The sequence below is a fragment of the Gambusia affinis genome, linkage group LG10 (assembly GCF_019740435.1).
Source record: "Gambusia affinis linkage group LG10, SWU_Gaff_1.0, whole genome shotgun sequence".
In the NCBI taxonomy this organism is placed as follows: Eukaryota; Metazoa; Chordata; class Actinopteri; order Cyprinodontiformes; family Poeciliidae; genus Gambusia; species Gambusia affinis.
This window is the reverse complement of record NC_057877.1, coordinates 463,587-484,270: the sequence shown is the minus strand read 5'-3', so window position 1 is coordinate 484,270 and position 20,684 is coordinate 463,587. Positions and strand designations below refer to the sequence as shown.

At 42.3% G+C, this 20,684-nt stretch overlaps 1 protein-coding gene across 4 annotated transcripts in view; it reads left to right on the top strand.

The window, feature by feature from the left end:
- The window catches only part of arhgap39 (Rho GTPase activating protein 39), a 76,409-nt gene that overhangs the window by 32,785 nt on the left and 22,940 nt on the right, over positions 1 to 20,684 (top strand). For 3 of the 4 annotated variants that reach the window (XM_044128945.1, XM_044128943.1, XM_044128944.1), the window contains one exon: positions 1,219 to 1,635. In XM_044128945.1, the coding sequence (XP_043984880.1) occupies positions 1,262 to 1,635 (374 nt within the window). In that variant the 5' untranslated portion in view covers positions 1,219 to 1,261. Of the gene's footprint in view, positions 1 to 1,218; positions 1,636 to 20,684 lie in introns of those variants that run through there. The other variant, XM_044128946.1, reaches the window with a different exon arrangement.

The following is a 20,684-nucleotide window of genomic DNA, read 5'->3' as shown; positions in this document are numbered from 1 at the left end:
ACCACCCCCACGCCATAGAGGCAGTATCAGGGCCTAAAGGATGCAACTAAGGAGCAGATTTAGAAGTACACCAGAATTTGTTGAGCTGTGAGCTGTGCGGAAGTAAATAAAAAAGAGAAGTTCAAACATTTTGAGAGTGAAAATTATTCTTAAAGGTGACGATATATGCACAGGGAGAACATTAGAACTCCACGCAGAATCGAACCCAGGACCTTCTTGCTGCAAGGCAACAGCTCTACCAACTGCACCACTGTGCAGCCTTACTAGTGTTCAATAAATCTAAAATAAAGAATTTTAGCTTCTTTCTTTTTTTTCAGAGCACCGAAAAACAAAACTAGTGACCAAAAGTATCTGCTATGTTGACCTAGGCATACCCATCTCCAGTTTCTTACCAACCATAATGGGAGCCACCAGGCATGACATTCCTTTTTCAGATCATGCATTGTGTCACCTGCACTTACTTTTACTTCTTACCGTAATTATTAGAGCTAATAGAATGAGGCCATACTCACCAACTGTTGCACTATCAGCCAACCACAGTCAGCACAAATGGCATTGCTGATGTCTGAGAATGGAAGATTGAATGCTTATTTATGGGCTATTGTTTACTTTAGAAAATATGGTTGTCTACCAGATAAAAATATATTTTCCTGATAACAAAATGCAAAAGTAAGAGAAATTTTGTTACTCAAGTTTGTGGTAGAGATTTATGTTGGGTTATGTCCGCCTAAAACTTTGGTGTAAAGCGTAATGACATGTAGTTGGAATCTATGAAGTCTAAACTTTTATTTGATGAGTATTTTGTCTGTTTACCTTGTGGTTTCATGACTTTGCAGTTAGTGGGTTGACATGGAGAAGATTTATGAAGATTGATATTATTAATATTTCATGTTGTTGTGTTCAGGGGAACCATGTCAATTTGAGAGCCATGTTGTAGCCATGGCTCTCAAATTTAATGTGATGTGAAACATCTCTGTTTTTTGTTTTGCTTCTGATCATTCTCAAATGAAAAATTTGAGGGTTGAAAAGGTTCAGTACAAAATGTCAGAGTTTTCATATTTGGAAGCAAGTTTTTGGTAAAGCTCTGAAATCAAATTTAAGGTTCAAATGGCAGCAAAATTAGATAAAGTCTTGTTTCCTCTACAAAAATCTGTTTTAGATGGAGATGACACTCTTGTTTTGTCAGCTAAGAATTCTTCATAAATTCTCCTTCTGCAGGTTGGAGTGGGTGGAGATCATTGAACCCCGCACCAGGGAGCGCATGTATGCCAACCTACTGACAGGCGAGTGTGTGTGGGACCCCCCGCAGGGAGTTTGCATCAAGCGGACTGGTGAAAATCAGTGGTGGGAACTGTTTGACCCCAACACTTCTCGCTTCTACTACTACAATGCCTCCACCCAGCGAACAGTGTGGCACAGGCCTCAAGGATGTGACATCATCCCATTAGCCAAGCTTCAGACCCTGAAGCAGCACACAGATGCCATTAATCCCCGCTCTACTGCTGGAGGGGAAGGGAGAGGCTCCACGGACAACAGCCCAGGACGTAACAGCGGGGTCAGCCGAGAAGGAAGTACTTCCTCCTCCCTGGACCAGGAGCTTTGTGAAAAGCAGAGCAGCAAAGATGAGGTAGAGAGGTAAGGCTGTGTGTTAGGAACTCTGCTAAATGGGAAACAATACGATATCTGTAACTCAGATGAGCCCATCTACCTTGTTTCTCTGTGAGACTGTGCTCATCTCATTCTTCTTCCTGGTTTTTCAAACAAAACACCAGGCTGCTGTCCTTCAGTGCTCTGGGTTCTGCTTCTTATACTATCATTTTGGCATTTTAAAGCCATGCAGCCCTGAATGTTGGTAGCATCATTCATAGAGCCAGCTTTAACTTCTTGAATCATTTGGGCCAAACATAGACTTATTTTATTGTCATTGCACAAAGACACTATAGTGATATTGGCAAACTGTTTTTTACACACCACATGTCTCTCTGTCTCACACACACACACACACACACACACACACACACACACACACACACGCACACACACACACACACTCTCTCTCAAACAGCCCTATCTATCAGATATTACCATGTCATGAAGTGGTGTGAGGTGGTGAGGCAGGACGCAGCAGACCCAGAATGAGACAAGTAATGATGGTTTTAATGAAGAATATCCAGAAATAACACAGTCCAATATAATCCAAAATCCCGGGTAGCACAGCCGAGCTGAAGCCAGGGCTTGACGCCGGTAAAATTGGTAAAATCAAAGGATGAGACGGACTGGGCACACAGACGAGAGTGACAACTGAGACAAGGACTCCACAGAGACACAGAGACACAGAGACACTGAATACACAGAAGCAAATCGAGGAACGAGACACACCTGGGATACAATCAAGGGGAGACAGGACAACACAGAGACTCAGAGACACAGGAAACTCGAAACAAATACACCGAAAAACACAGAACAACATAGAGAAAAACCCAAATCCTCACATACCGTTCTTTAGATGCACCTTTTCTTGTTTATAATAAAGAAATCTATGGGCAAATTCACAATTATGGGGCTGCAGAGTTTTGTCTGGGACACTTGTGCATGCTGCTGATCAGGTTAACAATCAGATCACATAACAGTGTGATCCATTATGTGATCTGGTTTTTTCAGCGTTATATGCATTGCACGCCAGTCTTACTCTCTTATTCAGAACTTTTGAATTTTTTTACATTTTCGGCCCCTTTAATACCTCCGAGGCATGAAGATCACCTCTACCAACAATCCTGCCACTGAGCCAGCACTGACTCCACTGGAAGCCAGGCAAAATCTGATCAACCTGATGTAAATAAATTAACTTCCATCACTGAAGGAGTATATGCCAGCTGCAATTCTCAAAAAGCAAAGCAATGCCTCATTTATGAAATAACCATTTCATAAATGGTTATTTCATAAACCATTTATGAAATAACCATTTATGAAATGGTTATGAAAACCATAAATCATAAATGGTTTTCATAAACCATAATGGTTATGAAACCATTATTTATGAATAATGGTTTCATAAATAATGGTTATGAAACCATTATTTTTAATGGTTTCATAAATAATGGTTATGAAACCATTATTTTTAATGGTTTCATAAATAATGGTTATGAAACCATTATTTTTAATGGTTTCATAAGTGGCACAAGCTGAAGTTAAACTCTGTTCACTTCACATTAGATTGAGCCAAACGTATGATCTTTATAAGAGTTAAAGTTCCTTTTCCTTGAAAATGTTTCCCTCCTCAGTGTGTTACCATCTTCCTCGGCATCCTGTCAGCTCTATCCTTTGCCCTCAGTATCTAATCTTTATGTTCTGTCATTTGTTGCCGTGTGCAGTTCCTGGTGAATGTTAGGTACTGGGGTCACATTGTCCTGTTAATGGACTTTCCACAAGTAATACATTAAACACAAGGTGGAAGCACCAACTAGTTCAAGTCTATCATTTTATATATATATTTTTTACTGATTGAACAAGGATAAACAATTAGAGAGTTTGTCCTCAGCTCAAGGAGAGCTAGACATACTGCATAACGACCTGGTCCTGACCACAGAAACAAAGTGAGTCCAGCCCTGCATAGACAGTATGATGGGCCAGATTACACCTGGAGCATTTACCAAAGCTCCCGGCATAATCCTTCAATATTCCCCCGACCCATCCACCACATTCTGATCTCTGGCTCTGCAGCATGGTAAACAAGATAGACTAGAATAGAATTCAACTTTATTGTCATTGCACATATCGAAAGTACGAAGCAACAAAATGCAGGTTGCATCGATCCAGAAGTGCTTAACAAGAAAATAAAAATGTATTACAAATGTACATTGACATTTTTTCTTTTTAAAAAAATGCTAAAACTGTAGCAATACGTATATACAGGCTATGAGTGTACAGACTATGAACCAGAGTAGATTTTCTATATAGTATATACAGAAGTGACTAACAGCTAAAAGTGAAGGTAAATAACTGGTATATCAGTCCATGTGTTGTTGTGTATATGAGAATGCAGTCATTGGCGGATTATTTAGGCGTCAAGAGGTCAGGAGTGTGACAGCTGTGGGAAAGAAACTGTTCCGGTACCTGATGGCCTTAGTCTGTAGGCTCCTGTAGCGCCTCCCAGAGGGCAGAAAGGTGAAGAGTCTGTGTGCTGGATGACTGGACTCTGTCATGATTTTCCCAACTTGTTTTAGACACCGCTTCCTGTAGATGTTCTCTAATGCAGAAAGTGGTGCTCTGATGATGCGCTGGGCGGCTGTCACCACCTCTGCAGCACCTTCGGGTCCGAGGCAGAGCAGCTACTGTAATAAACTGTGATACGGTTGGACAGGATGTTCTCAATGGTGCAGCGGTAAAAGTTCATCAGGATGTCTGAGGATAGTTGGTTCTTCCTCAGAGTCCTCAGAAAGAAGAGGTGCTGGCGATCCTTCTTGACCATCTTGGAGCAGCCGGTCGTCCAGGTGAGATCCTTGAAGATGTGGACACCCATGAACTTGAAGCTGTTCACACACTCCACTGTTTCCTTGATGTAAATGGGTGAATGTGGGTCAGCGGTCCTCTTGAAGTCTACAATGAGCTCCATGGTCTTTTCAGTGTTGAGCAGCAGATTGTTGGTTAAGCACCACTCAGCCAGACCATCCACCTCCTCCCTGTAGGCAGTCTCATAATTGTTTTTAATGAGACCAATCACTGTGGTGTCATCTGCAAACTTAATGATGGTGTTGAAACCTTCGACAGGTTTGCAGTCAGTAGGGAATAAAGGAAAGGACTCATCACACAGCCTTGTGGTACAGTGAAGGTTATGTTGATGGTAGATGAGCAGTTTTTATCCAGCTGAACATGTTGGTGTCGACTAGTGAGGACGTCCAGTAACCAGTTGCACATGAGGGGACTGATTCCTAAGTCTACAAGTTTTGTGAAGAGTTTTGAGGGGATAGCTGTGTTGAATGCTGAACTGAAATCTGTGAACAGTATCCTAGCGAAAGCATTTTTATTGTTTAATTGTGAGTGAACTGTGAAGACTGCATCCTCTGTGGTCCTATTCTGACAGAAGGGGTCCAGGATGGGGGGCATACAGGATGCCTTCACGCTCTCTCGAGGCTGTAGACAGGGCTGCCCAAGTTCTCCTAGCCTATCTTCCATTGTGATAGAGCCATTACCAACTGTTCTCCCTTTTGACATTTCTATTACAGGTATGGGAACAGAAGAACTTAAACTTGTGCTGTGCGCACACGATTTTTTAGTATTTACATCTCAGCTGTCTAAATCTTTTCCATCTTGGGTCATACAGTGCCGTTTCGGGCTACAAAAGTAATTATTCCAAGAGTGAAGTGTTTCCACTCAATATGACAGAGCAGGAGGCACAATTACTGCCTGGCTATTTGAAATGATGCCATGATGGTTTTACATACTGTGGCATCAAAATTAGTTCCTTGTATGACCAAATTTACCAAAAGAATTACGGTACACATCATTAATTAATAAAACTAAAGCAGAGCTGGAACGATGGATAGATTTCCATTTTGGTTGGCAGAGTTAACTCAATTAAAATGTCTATATTACCTAAATTTATTTACTTATTTCAATGTGTCCCCTTAAAAGGTCCAATGACATTTTGTAAAGATTTGGATAAAGCAATATCTCTATTTTTATGGTGAAGGTTCCAAGAGTTAAGCTTCTTACTCTACAGGCTGCCTATGCTAAAAGCGGATTAAACCTTCCAAATTTCAGAATATATTATATAGCTTGCCAGATTCATATTCTATGGATGTGGATTTATTCAAATGGCAATGATGTGAGGTGGGTCTTGATAGAACAGTAAGAATTAAAGTCTGTGTCATCCGTGTCAATCATCCCCTTCTTGGGTTCGAAAAAGCAACTTTCTACAATTACACCAAACCCTTTAATTTTAGCTCTCTACAATGCTTGGCTTCAGTTACATTCTCTCTTAAACCTAAACATATGATTGTTGGTTAACACACCACTTAAAGATAACCCCAACATTCCCCTGCCTATAGCAGACGGCAGATTATAAACTTGGACCAGAAAAGGCATTAGATCAGTCTGTAATAATCAGTCAATTATCGGAATTTTATGACTTGCATAATCACAATCCTTTCAAATATTTGCAGATCAGACACTGGATTAGAAACATTAGATATATTTCCAAATGAACCAGAGGAAACCCTGGTTGAAACATCTTTGTTAGATTCCAAACGTACAACTACAAAGGACTTCTTTCTTGTGTTTACAAAATTATTCTTGACTATTCACCAGCTTATGAGAAGTACTGTAAAAAAATCGAAATGGGAATCAGACTTCCATCCATCCATCCATCCATCCATCATCTTCCTCTTATCCGGGGTCGGGTCGCGGGGGTAGCAGCTTCAGAAGGGAGGCCCAGACTTCCCTCTCCCCAGCCACTTCCACCAGCTCCTCTGAGGGAATCCCAAGGCGTTCCCAGGCCAGCCGAGAGACATAGTCCCTCCAGCGTGTCCTAGGTCTTCCCCGGGGCCTCCTCCCGGTGGGACGTGCCCGGAACACCTCACCAGGGAGGCGTCCAGGAGGCATCCTGACCTACATCTGCCCATTTTTTCCCCAATGGGCAGATGTAGCCCCAAAAACCTAATTGACAAAAACTGTGAAGGTCCTTTGATCCAACAAAAAGAAAAAAAGGTAAACAGTGTAAACCCAGTGTGAAGCAGCAGATTTGAGAGTAAATCTAAATTCTGAAACCACAACCTTTACCTCAGAAGTTGACCTCACCAGGGTTGCAATTCTTCTCTCCAAACCTTGATGGTCTTCACAATCTCTTCTTCACCAAGGTGAACATGAAGACTGTCCCCAAGACACAACCCCCTGTGTTAGCATGTTCTTCTGCTTCACACTGTTTTGGGTGATGTCTACGTGACATTTTGCATTTACCAATAAAATCATCCCTCTTTACTAGAAAATTCTCCTTTTTCAGCATTGAAACGGTTGTGAAAGAGTCTCCCTAAAGCCACCTATACTCTGTCAAAACAACTTCCCTTTTTTCACACCACATCTGAGTCACCATCTGTTCCTCATCTTACCAATCAATACATCTTATACATTTGCAATAAAAACATCATTTAAGTAAAAGACTTCATACATCACATTACTTTCCATTATTGATATCATTGTTCATTATTAATTCATCATTGATATCTGTAACATTCAATCCAAACTTATCAAAATCAGGCTTCTTACAATTTTGACTTGTCAATTATACACAGCTTAAATCAACATTCTATTATTATAATATTTTCATGTTTACAACTTCTTCTGATTAGACATGTAAGTTGGTGAGTTTTGAATATGTTAAAGCCTCTAGAAGGCTGCTTCTTTTTGCAGAAAAATAATAATAAGAAATTCTGCGATTACAATAGGCCTTCACAGCGAAGCGCTGCTCTGGCCTAATAATGTTTGAAAATCATTGCAAAAAATGCTGTGGCACTTATTGAAAACTCAACAGACATAAAATGGAAGTGATACTAAAGCTACATAAATTAAATTTCACATTTGTCCGTTTGTATCCAGCAGAGATGTGCAGTGCAGCAGATTTAGCTCATTGTGCAGGGCCGGTCCAAGGTTGTATGACACCTTGAGCAGAACTTGATTTAGGGGCCCCTCTTTCTGCCAAGAACATTAACGCCTCTAGGAACATTTTAAAATAGATTTAGTCAATTCTGGGAGAAGAGGATTGTTAAAAGCAATCAGTGATAATTGTAGTTTACTGAGATGTACAGGTGCTGGTTAAAAAAATAGAATATTATGAAAATGTTTATTTAAATCAGTAGTTCAATTCAAAAAGTGAAACTTGTATATTCATTTGTTACACACAGACTGATATATTTCAAATATTTTTTTCTTTTAATTTTGATGATTATAACTGACAACTAATGATAACTCCAAATTCAGTATCTCAGAAAATTAACATTTTTACTACAGACCAATACAAAAAAAACAGATTTTTAGAAATGTCGGCCAATTGAAAAATATGAACATGAAAAGTGTGAGCATGTACAGCACTTAATACTTATTTGGGCTCCTTTTGTCTGGATTACTGCAGCAATGTGGTGTGACATGGAGCTAATCGGTCTGTGGCACTGCTCAAGTGTTATGAGAGTCTAGGTTGCTCTGATGGTGACCTTCAGCTCTTCTGAATTGTTGTGTCTGGTGCATCGCATCTTTCTCTTCACAATAGCATATATATTTTCTATGGGGTTTGTTGGCCAATTAAGAGCAGGGATGGCATGATCCTTAAACTGGGTACTGGTAGCCATGGCACTGTGTGCAGGTGCTAAGTAATGTTTGAAAATTAAATCTGCATCTCTATAAAGTTGTTGCGCATTAGGAAGCAAGAAGTGCTCTAAAGCTCCCTGGTAGATGACTGTGTTGAAGTTGGACCTCAGGAAACCCAGTGGACCACCACCAGAAGATGACATGGCACCTAAACCAACACTGACTGTGGAAACTTTACATTTGACCTCAAGCAATTCTGTGCCTGTTCTCTCTTTCTCCTGACTCTGAGACCTTGATTTCCAAAGGAAATGTAAAATTTACCTTCATCAGAGAACATAACTTTAGATCACTCAGCAGCAGTCCAGTCCTTTTTCTCTTCAGCCCATTTGAGAGGCTTCTGACATCATCTCATTTTCAAGAGTGGTTTGACACCAGCTGAAACCCATGTCTTACATATACACTCAACAAAAATATAAACGCAACACTTTTGTTTTTGCTCCCATTTTTCATGAGATGGACTCAAAGATCTAAAATTCATTCCAGATAAACAATATTACCATTTCTTTCAAATGTTGTCCACAAATCTGTCTGAATGTTTGATAGTGAGCACTTCTACTTTGCTGAGATAATCCATCCCACCTCACAGATGTGCCACATCAAGATGCTGATCTGACATCATGATTAGTATACAGTGTACCCCATACTGCCCACAATAAAAGGCCACTCTGAAATGCACAGGTTTTTTTTTGTTTTGTTTTGTTTTTTTGCTTTATTGGGGGTCTGGGAACTCAGAACCAGTCAGTAGCTGGTGTGACCACCATTTGCCTCATGCAGTGCAACACATCTTCTTCGCATAGAGTTTATCAGATTGTCAATTGTGGCCTTTGGAATGTTGGTCCATTCCTCTTCAATGGCTGTGCAAAGTTGCTGGATATTAGTGGGAACTGGTACATGCTTTCCTATACGCCGGTCAAGCACATCAATGGGTTTTTAGTTGAGATTTAAAGGAAGTCAGTGTTTCAGCGGTTTTACAGTTTTCTGGAAGTTTGTTCCAGATTTGTGGTGCATAGATGCTGAATGCTGCTTCTCCTCATTTGGTTCTGGTTCTGGGGATCCAGAGCAGAACCAGAACCAGAACCTGAGAGGTCTAGAACAGTGTTTCTCATTCCAGTCCTCACGCCCCCCTGCCTGCATGTTTTAGGTGTTTTCTTCTGCCACACACCTGGATTGAATCTTTGGGTGATTAAAAGGCTCCTGCAGTACTTGGTGGCTGCAGAAGATGTCATGAAATCATTTGAATCAGCTGTTCTGGTATAGAGGCACATCTAAAACATGCAGGCAGGGGGACCCTGAGGACTGGAATTGGGAAACACTGATCTAGAAGGTTGATACAACAGCAGCAAATCTTTAATGTATTGTGGTGCTAAACCATTCAGTGATTTATAAACTAACAACAGTATTTTAAAGTCTATTCTTTGAGCTACAGGGAGCCAGTGGAGGGACTTTAAAACTGGTGTTATGTGCTCTATCTTCCTGGTTTTAGTCAGAACTCCAGCAGCAGCATTCTGGATCAGCTGCAGCTGTTTGATTGATTTGTTGGACAGACCTGTGAAGACGCTGTTGCAGGAATCAATACGACTGAAGATAAAGGCATGGATGAGTTTCTCTAGATCTGGCTGAGACATTAGTCCTTTAATCCTGGAAATGTTCTTCAGGTGATAGAAGGCCGACTTTGTAACTGTCTTTATGTGGCTCTGAAGGTTCAGGTCAGAGTCCATCACTATTGTGTGTGGAGATTTTTAAAGCCCTGAGTCCAGCTGCAGTCCACTCTGCAAATCTCCCTCACATTTTTAAATAGGTTTTGTTTCAAAATCCCCACCAGGGTATGTTATCCTGATTGTCAGTTTTTTTCCTACCACATCATTTCCTTCCCTTCACTTCTCTATGAATGTGCTTTGACTCAGAGTCAGCCTTTTTAGCAATAACGTTTGTGTCTTGCCCTCTTGTGCAAGGTGTCAAAGGTCATCTTTTGAACCACTGTCAGGTCTGGTGGAGGTTTCATTTTGAAAATCCTAAACTGGATGTTGTTGGTTACGTCTGTGCGCCAACATGCAGCAGAATGAGTAAGAAACAACAACGTCGGTCTTGATCCTCACAACGCACCCCCAGCCCCCTCGTCGTCAGAAAGAACAGCATCGATGTCAATCCTTATAACGCGTGTAATAATTGCATAATAATTTGGAACACAGTGTAGTCACGAAACCTGGCAGAGATGTTAGAGTTGGGGATACAATCCTGAAGCCATGTCTCAGTAAAACATTATTATACTCTTGCTGAGTCCTTGTCAGGGCTGATGTTCATCCATCTTGTTAGCTAATGATCTCACGTTTCCCATTACAATAGATGGTAGAGATGGTTTGAATTTCATCTTTCTGTCTCTCCTCTTTGCTCCTGCTCTGCATCCACGATGCCTCCTTTTCAATTCCTCTGGAATTTCTGTCTTCACTTGTGGTATAATTTCAGCCCTTCCAGTGTTTATCACCTGCTCCCTGTTGCAAACTGCGCTGTTGTGATGATTACGCATCATAACAAAATAAAGGTATGAAAATATTGCCAAAAATCATTCTAACTTCACAGTATTCAAAAGAGGAAGGAGTGATTGTCAAATAAGCTGTTTTCCTCCAAAATGGCAGGAATAATAGTTTGAAAAAGAGAACATTTCAATGAAAGTACAGAGCTACTCCAATGTGCTGCCACCCTGAATGGCTCATTTCTGCCCTTTACTTTTGTGGTAAAATGTTGAAATAAAATAGACATAGAGGACAAAAACCAGGAATGGAAGAAAAAACAAAAGTTGATAGAGCTCAGTGACACCTTATCCTGCCCTAGTTTTTTTCTTTTTCACTCTAATGTGGGCATAATAACACATGCAACTACACACACCCTCACACAGTGCCACTATTGAGGCCTAGAGAAGAGGATTTGCCTGTGAGAGTATTTAGAATTGCAGGATGAATAAAGCAGCAATCAATTTCACACTTCTCTTTTTCACTCTGCTCATCCGTTGTTCCCCATCCAGAGTGACCCTCCTGCCCTGTAGGGGTGTTGGAGAAGTGGAGCAGACAGACTCATTTATTGAGAAGATCTGATGAAACTCAGTTCTGTTTGCCTGAAGGCTAATATTCCAGTAGACTTAAATCTCTTACTATTTTGCTTTTTTAAATATTTTCTTTTGTCTTAGTAAATTTGATGACTGTTATGCATTATTTGAGAATGTTGTACGATAATGATATTTTGTATTGTTTGTGCCAGGGCTCTGCTGAGGCTGAAGCTCAGGACAGGCAGCCTCCTTTGCTCAGCATGAAAGCTGGGATTAGGTACAATCTGTAGATTGAATACAAGCCAGTGAACATCCTTGGAAAAAAAACTATGCTCTCTCCCTAAACTCAGAGACACAAGACAAACAAACTGCTATGTAAACTCCAACTGACATCTAAAGTAAAATATCACTAGTAAAATAAATATGAGTATTTACGGTCTGCATGAAACATGCAGACCTTCAATGGTGGTACTGACAGAAAGTGACCTGCTTGTGTTGGTGTTCTGACATGTCAGTGAGTGTTTTACATCACAATGGAGGAATCTTGGCCTCTCTTCTGGCCCCAGCACCCCAACCAGATTGATATTCAGATTTTGTCTTTTAGTTTTGATCCATTCTAATACAAAATTTTGTCAAGATAATATCTTTCAGAGTTTTAAAGTCTAAGAAAATCATTTGATATATTTTTAGATCCTGAAGCAATCTTTTTAAACATAAATGGTTCTTTCTAATTAACAGCAGAAAAAATTAAAGAATTAGAATATAATATAGTAGTTGTCGTAATTAGGGCATTTTTGATCCAAATTTATTAAAGGGGCACCACCTGATTATTAGAAATTAATAGCCAACTGCTCACTTTCTGTCAGTTATTGTTATATGAATGAATATTACAATAAAACAATAAATGGAGTGAATTTGTTCACTGGTGTTCTCAAACAGCAACGACTGTACACATTTCCAGATTAAACAAACAACTTCTCTCCAAAATGTGAAAATTCAGAAACAAAACACTTAACTGTCATTTGAAATCCTAAAAGTGAATCTTCCACTTTAAACACATGTTGAAGCCTTTATATCATAGCATTTCTGAAATTCACATTTTCAGTGAAAAAAGGCCCATATTTCTAAATAAACGTTGCTAGTACTGCCTCTACCCTGCCTTCTGCTCCACCTCAAAATAGAAGCCCTAGCTACAACAGTTACTGACGTAGCTGGAGGAGAACTTTCCGCACTGTGCAGCTAAAAACATGGAATAAGACCTAGAGGTGACCAATCTCGAGCATTAAATCGGTTACATGTTAAAGATTGAAGGCTCATAGGTGAGCCAGAAGCTAGAACTTGTAACGCTTGGGTTGTGTTCAAGGGAGGAGAGGAGGCAGCAGACTCGTCAGAAAGATCAAAAAAACTCACAACCACACTGGTACTGGGATTTCCACAGTGTTGTCTTTAATAAACGCACTCTTCACCAACCTTATGAAGCCCAGTTGAACGCCTGCTACATTATCAGACGTGGAAATGAGCAGAGTCCAAACAACCCGTGACGTTACTAAAGGAGTTAGGGAGCCAACATGTCCATCTAGCACGTTTCTCTCACGCTCTCTACAGAGAAGCAGTGGCTCCATCATTAGTGATGCTACACTAACTTAAAGAGACACTACACAATTAGGGCTGTGCCAAACTATTGACAGCACAGTAAACAGAAATCATTTAAACAGTAGAAGAGCAGATATTGGAATGGAAAACAACATGAAGACAGACATGGAAATGCCAACTTCTGGGAGAATTTAATTTTGGAAATCTTTAAATTTACAGATCTTTAGATCCTTTTAGTGAGTATATTACAAGGATACAAAAAATTAATAAGCATGCACACAAATAGGCTCAACAATATTCATACATCTGGAAAATTTATTAACTCTTACTCTTCTAGCAACACACTTCCAGGTCAAAGCTTTGACTCTGGCTTTGTCCCTCCCCCCATCAGCATCGTTCTTCCCCTCGCTGCCTTTACTGTGTTCTGGTGTTACTACAGTGGATTTCAGCCTGATTTAGTCACTTCTTCTGGATCCCATCTGGTATTAATTCGGGTTGCTTTCACTGCAAGCTTCCTCACAGAAGCTTGCAGTGCTTCAAAACTGTAGATTGCTGTGTTAGTTGACATAATGTTTGTTAATGATGAAATCTCACTTTCCCAGCTGGATGAATCTCACCCAATTCTAAAAAAGTAGTTGTTTTTTTTTCCAGTTGTTGTTCCACCTCACCATGTCCAGACCAAGTAGAGCCCAAAGAGCTGCGAATAAACAGGTTTTAGCCAAACCTGAATGAAAAATAAATAAATAAATTATGTGGCATTAGCAATCAAACCACAGCTGTTGAGCTGCGGTCTGCTGCTTCAAAACTGCTGATCTAATTTAAAAGAACCTTAAATATGCACTTTAAGTCAACAAACTGTTAGATGGCCTATTAACATTAAAACTGTAGAAATGGAAATAATGGGTAAGCTAACAAGCTACCAAAAACAAAAAAAAAAATCCAACAGGGTCACCTACAAGTTATTATTGGAGGGATGTACTGTACTATCACTGCACCTGACTGTAATGGTTCACTAAAGGAACCCAGAAAATCAGTCATGACCCAGGGGTGAGCAGTAAACTCTGATATTTATTAAAAGGCATCTTAAACCGGGCACACAGGATCGTCAGCTGCAGCACTGCGAAGGGGGGCGGAGAGGAGAGATTGGTGACTGGAGAAATAGCAAAGAAGGGATCCGTTAGTGTGTGTTGAAAGGGAACAATAACCTGGCTTGGCGATCAGTTACTGCAGTGATCGGCTGAGGAACAAGGAGGAGAGCAGATGCTGCGCTGATGCAGAGGAGGAAGTGCCTGAGGAGGGAAGCGCTGATGCAGGGCAGAGTACTAACTTTGTGGGGCAGCAGAAGAACCAAATCCAGATCCAAATCCTTAGTCAGACGGGCCGAGGTCATGGGGCAGAGAGCAGAATCCGTGGGAGTGGGCGAGAGCGGTGTAACTGAAACAGGCTTGGGTCGAGATCCAGATGGGCGATCAGTAACAGTCCGACAACGGCGAGGCAAAAGGGGCAGGTCCGAGGAACAAAGAGTGGTCGTAACTATGAGGGCGAGGTAGAAGTGCTGGAAAACTACTTGCTGAAATCGATCGATAATCTGGCAGCGTGGTTGTGACTGAGAGGGTTAAGAAGGGAGACAATTAGGAAGCAGCACAGGTGCGAGGAATAACCGGTCATCAGGTTGGCTGACCATGACATCTACAACAAACATAGAGTGTCATGCTAAAAGCCACAAGGTTAAGCAGTTAACATCGCCAACACACATCATGTGCCAAGTGACATTTAGCAAACATTTGCTTGACCCACATACACAACACATTCAGGAGATTGGAAAAAATAAATAAATAAAAACTGGAAAGCAAATCCTACCAGTGGGATCCAGGATCCCACTGGTAGGATAGAGATTGCTTTCCAGGTTTTATTTATTTGAGAGTTTTTCCAGAGGAAGGCGAATGTGAAGCAACAATGTTTGCTAAATGTCTACTTGGGTCAAGCAAATAGCTCCCATAATGACACCCACATGATGTGTTCCCGCATGTTGTTGTGCGTGACACTCTGTGAAAACTCTATGTTTTTTGTTTGGTCAGCCAATTCAAGATGACCGGTTAGCTCTTCATTTCACAAAAAAAAGTTGTCAAATTGGAGACCCCACTAGAACTGCACACACAATAAAAAGTTCAGGGGTTGGTGTGTTCCCTGAGCTTGACCCCTTTTACATCTGCTTATTCACTTTTAGCTAGCTTCACTGAATAGTCACATTTAGGTTACGCCAAGCAGCCAATTTAAACAAAAGTAAACTGGCCAATAAGATTTAGATTTAGAACCTGCATGTGTCCACCACCACAGATGCACACAGATGTGGGCAGTGTACAAGATTTTTGACACAAAAGAGCTTTTCTTCCTGCCCAATTTGGTTTATACTAGAGAGAGTCAGAAAATAAAAAATCCAATTATATATTTTTTTCCACTTAAAGAAAAATCTCTAGGTGCACACAGTGCATACAGCTGCAGGCGCTACTGAAAGCCAATAACCAATTGAATGATGCAGTGAAACATCTGGATCATGTTTTAGAACATAGTGCAGATGTTTAGAACAACTTGAATGTGTTCAAACAACATAATCACAAAACAGAAGGGAAATAAACAATGTTTGAAAACAACTATTGGCTGAATTATAATTCAAAAATCTTTTGGACAATCGATTGTTAATGTTTGGTTAACCAGCCATTACAATGTTTGGAGTGATGACTACCAAGCTGGCGGGGGTTCTCTGTAGGTCAGCCCACTTTATTCTTCTCATGGCTGGACCTGAAAATCTCTACAGTGGGCAAGATAACATTTCATAGAAGCTTTAACACATTCCTCAGTATTTATCAAGTAACAGGTTTGTTGTGTCACTGCTGCAGACAAAGGGCTTTACTGACCTTTTAATGTCAGTGTCAGTTGGAGCAGTGGCACAGCCAGCTTCCATCCTATTGCAACCACCAAAGCAACTCCCTGGTGTGCTTTGTATCATTGTGCTGTTGTGTAACCCAAATTAACTTAACCTTAAGGTCAGAAACTGATGTCCCAGCAGTGTTGTCAGTAACGTGTTACTTTCTCTGACCACTTTTTTCAGTAAGGAGAAATCTAACGCGTTACTATTTCAAATCCATCCATCCATCCATCCATCCACTGCCACCTCTTGATGTGAAGGAGCAGTGGCTCTACTCTGAGTCCCTCCCGGATGACTGAGCTTCTCACCCTATCTCTAAGGGAGAGCCCAGACACCCTACACAGAGAACCCATTTCGGCCGCTTGTATCCGTGATCTCGTTATTTCAGTCATGACCCAAAGCTCATGACCATAGATGAGGATGGGAACGTAGATCGGCCGGTAAATCGAGAACTTAGGATTTTGGTTCAGCTCTCTCTTCACCACGACGGACCGGTACAGCGCCCGCTTGATGGCAGACGCTGCGCCAATCCGTCTGTTGATCTCCCGCTCCTTTCTTCCCTCATTCGTGAACAAGATCCCGAGATACTTGAACTCCTCCACTTGGGGCAGGACATAGGGTTAGACCTGAAGAAGGCACTCTACCCTTTACTGGCTCAAGACCATGGCCTTGGATTTGGAGACACTGATCGCCATCCCAGCCGCTTCACACTCCGCTGCGAACCACTCCAGCGAGAGCTGCAGATCACGTCCTGATGAAGCCAATATGACCACATCATTTGCAAAGAGCAGAGATGCAATCCTAAGGCCATCAAAACGGATCCCCTCAACACCTGGGCTGGTCTAGAAATTCTGTCCATAAAAGTAATGAACAGAATCGGTGACAAAGGGCAGCCCTGGCGGAGTCCAACTCTCACCGGAAACAAGCCCGACTTACTGCCGGCAATGCGGACCAGACTCTGACACCGCCCATATCAGGGACCTGACAGCCCGTATCAAAGGGCCCGTTACCCCATACTCCCGGAGAACACCCAACAGGGCTCCCTGAGGGACACAGTGGAACACCTTCTCCAAGTCCACAAAACACATTTAGACCGGTTGGGAGAACTCCCATGCACCCTCCAGGACCCTGCTGAGGGTGTAGAGCTAGTCCAGTGTTCCACGACCAGGACAAAAACCACACTGCTCTTTCTGAATCCGAAGTTCGACAATCCGACGGACCCTCCTCTCCAGGACACCTGATTAGACCTTGCCAGGGAGGCTTAAAAGTGTGACCCCCCCTGTAATTGGAGCACACCCTCCTGTCCCCCTTTTTGAACAGGGGGACCACCACCCCAGTCTGCCAATCCAGGGGAACTGCCCCCAATGTCCATGCAATATTGCAGAGCCGCATCAGCAAACACAACCCTACAACATCCAGAGCCTTAAAGAACTCTGGGCCGATCTCATCCACCCCCGGGGCCCTGCCACCGTGGAGCTTTTTTAATCAGCGACCTCGTCCCCAGAGATTGGAGAGCCCGACCCAGAGTCCCCACACTCAGCTTCCTCAATGGAAGGCATGTTGGTGGGATTGAGGAGGTCTTCGAAGTATTCTGCCCACCTGCCCACAACGTCCACAGTCGAGTCAGCAGCACACCATCCCCACTGTAAACAGTGTTGGTGCTGTACTGCTTTCCCCTCCTGAGACGCCGGCTGGTGGACCAGAATCGCCTCGAAGCCGTACGGAAGTCTTTCTCCATGGCCTCTCCAAACTCCTCCCATGTCCGAGTTTTTGCCTCAGCAACCACCCGGGCCGCATGCCGCTTCACCCACCGGTACCCATCAGCTGCTTCCAGAGTCCCACAGGCCAAAAAGGCCCGATAGGACTCCTTCTTCAGCCTGACGGCTTCCCTCACCGAAGGTGTCGACCAACGGGTTCCAGGGTTGCCGCCACGACAGGCACCGACAACCTTGCGGCCACAGCTCAGATTAGCTACCTCAACAATGGAGGCACGGAACATGATCCACTTAGGCTCAATATCTCCCAACTCCCCAAGGATGTGTTAGAAATTCTGCCGGAGATGGGAGTTAAAGCTCCGCCTCACAGGGGATTCCGCCAGATGTTCCCAGCAGACCCTCACAACACGTTTGGGCCTGCCAGGTCTGACCGGCATCCTCCCCCACCAGCGGAGCCAACTCACCTCCAGGTAGTGGTCAGTGGACAGCTCCGCACCTCTCTTCACCTGAGTGTCCAAGACCTACGGCCACAGATCCGATGAAATGATGACAAGGTTGATCATCAAACTGCGGCCTTGGGTGTCCTGGTGCCAAGTGCACAAGGACACCTTCAAGTTTGTTAGAAGTGGATGGTGAAGAATGTGGTGGAGGGCAGACAGGTAAGTCCAGGTGAGGAGGTTGAGGAACAATTCGACTGCCAGCTGAGAATTCAGGAACAGTTTATGGTTCAACTACAGAGGCAAAGAAGGGACTCAGGCAACCTGTGGGTAATAGTCCACGGTGTCACGAGGGAAAAATTCAGAAAGCCAGGGACTCGGGCTTCACTGGGGTTAAATCCAAGGCATCACTGAGAAATATCTGAAGGAGAGGCAACAAGAATATATTACTAGAAGTAATGTCAGAGAAACAAGGGTAGCAAGCTCAAAAGGGCGCAGAGTATCATTACTGGTACAAAAATACTCAGGTGTCGAAGTGCTGGCAGCCTGCTCCTCATATACTCCCAGAAGATTAGATGAGACAGGTGAGTAGACATCGGCACACCCTCCAGGTAGAGCGACCTCTTGGCACCATCTAGTGGAGGAGGAGGGAGGCAGCAGTGGTGGAAAAACAGGATATATTTTGAGTTTCTCTCGCCAAGTCCAATTAATATAAGCAGGTTTGGGCTTGTTTTTTCTAAAGTCACTTGCAAATTTAATGAGTCGCAGGTTGGGCTTTTTGGGGCTTGTTTTTGACCATGAAGTTGCTTATCTGGGTTTTAAAATACGCAGACACACATAATAAGCCCCAGAATTTGTCTGACATTACTTTTAGTCAGGCCTTCCAGGTCCACCATTTCCCAGATGATCCCCCTCTGTGTCTTTGTTAATGTCAAGTTAATATATTACCTCTGAATTACGTCAAACTTGGGTCCAGAAAACTGTAAACATGGAGACTGATACAAACAGCGCAATGAACATGAAAACAGCCACAAATGAACATGTCTGTAAAATTGCACAACTAAACGCCATTTTAATCATTAATATTAAGATAAGTGTCACAAATCAGGTGCAGCCATCTCAGTTGTGGAGCCACAGGAGGAGCGCTGTGCGATCCGTTCTGACAGTAAACACAGGGCCATAACGCAGAACGTGGATACTTGGCCCCCCTAAAATACCAACGATTTTAGGGGGACGGGACTCTAAAATCCTATTTACAGTTTTCCAGACAATAGTAGAACACATAAAACATGCAAAAAATACTAAAGCTCTTTTCATACTGTTGTGACTGTTACACATAATAGGGTGACCAGACGTCCTCTTTTTCCCGGACATGTCCTACTTTTCAGACCTAAAAAATGTCCAGGGGGAATTTCAAAATCGTCCGGGATTTTGGTCAACTGCCTCAAAACACATTACATAGCTTACAGTGCATTGTGATTACATTGCCACTCCGTTCCACTACTCCATTCCAGGTTTCTTTGTATGGCAAATCAGTCACGCCCTGCTCCCCAAATCCAATCACGTTGCATTATGTGTGCGAGTTTGTGTGGGAAAAGTAAAGATAGCTGAGTTGACTTGTACACCGGCCGCTAGACTAGTTAAACCTTAAGTGTGACAGGCGATAGAACATGTGTGTCCGCCGATTCTACGGCAAAAATGCCTAAACGAAAGTGAACGTTTACGGAGGAATTAAAGAAAAGATTCCCGTGCTTTCGTCAAGGTCGTGATCCCTATTAGGCAGAGTGTTTGACGTGTACTAATGTGTCTGTGGCAAATAAAGGTGCCAACGACCTGCAAGTGGTGAATTCATCAAAGCACGGGAAAGCAGCCAGAGGCGAAAGCTCTTCGGCTAAAGTCACAGATTTCTTTGTGACAAAGTCAGACAGTGCAGCCGTCACTGCAGCAGAAGGCAGCTTTGCTTTCCATACTATTAAGCACTATAAGGTCAGTAACGAGACAGTATTTTTTTTTGGGGGGGGGAGGGGGATTTGAAGTACTCTGCCCCCCCAACAAAAAAAAAAGTGTCCTCCTTTTCAGAAACCCAAATCTGGTGACCCTAACATACCAGGACTGGTGTCAGTGTAACAGACACAGATTTGTCCTGTAAACAGGATAGAACAGGTTGAAGTAACGAGGCAGAAACAACTCCGTGCTTCTCAAATCCTCCAGGAATCTGTTCTGAAGCCGGTTGTCAGTTGTACAGACTCTGGAGAGATTACCAGATCACACTACTGCTACTGCAATAAAGTTAATTACAATAAATGACAAATCTTGAAATTAGATATTTGGATTCTTATTTTTATCTTATCAAGAACTTTGCCTGGGTAAAGAAATAGCAGAACCTTCTGAAACAATGTTATTACCCGACATATTCAAATCAAAGCTCTAAAGTCACAAAGCCATTGACTTTGCATTGGAATTATTTTAAAATTGCACAAAGGCATTTGCAGTCTATAGATTTTCTCCCTTAGCAACTCTGCAGGTTATTTTTGTAGCATTTATCATAAAAGATCTCTTATTGAATTCTTTACTTCCAAATATCAGACCTTTTAAAGTGTTCCCCCAAGTCTTTAGAT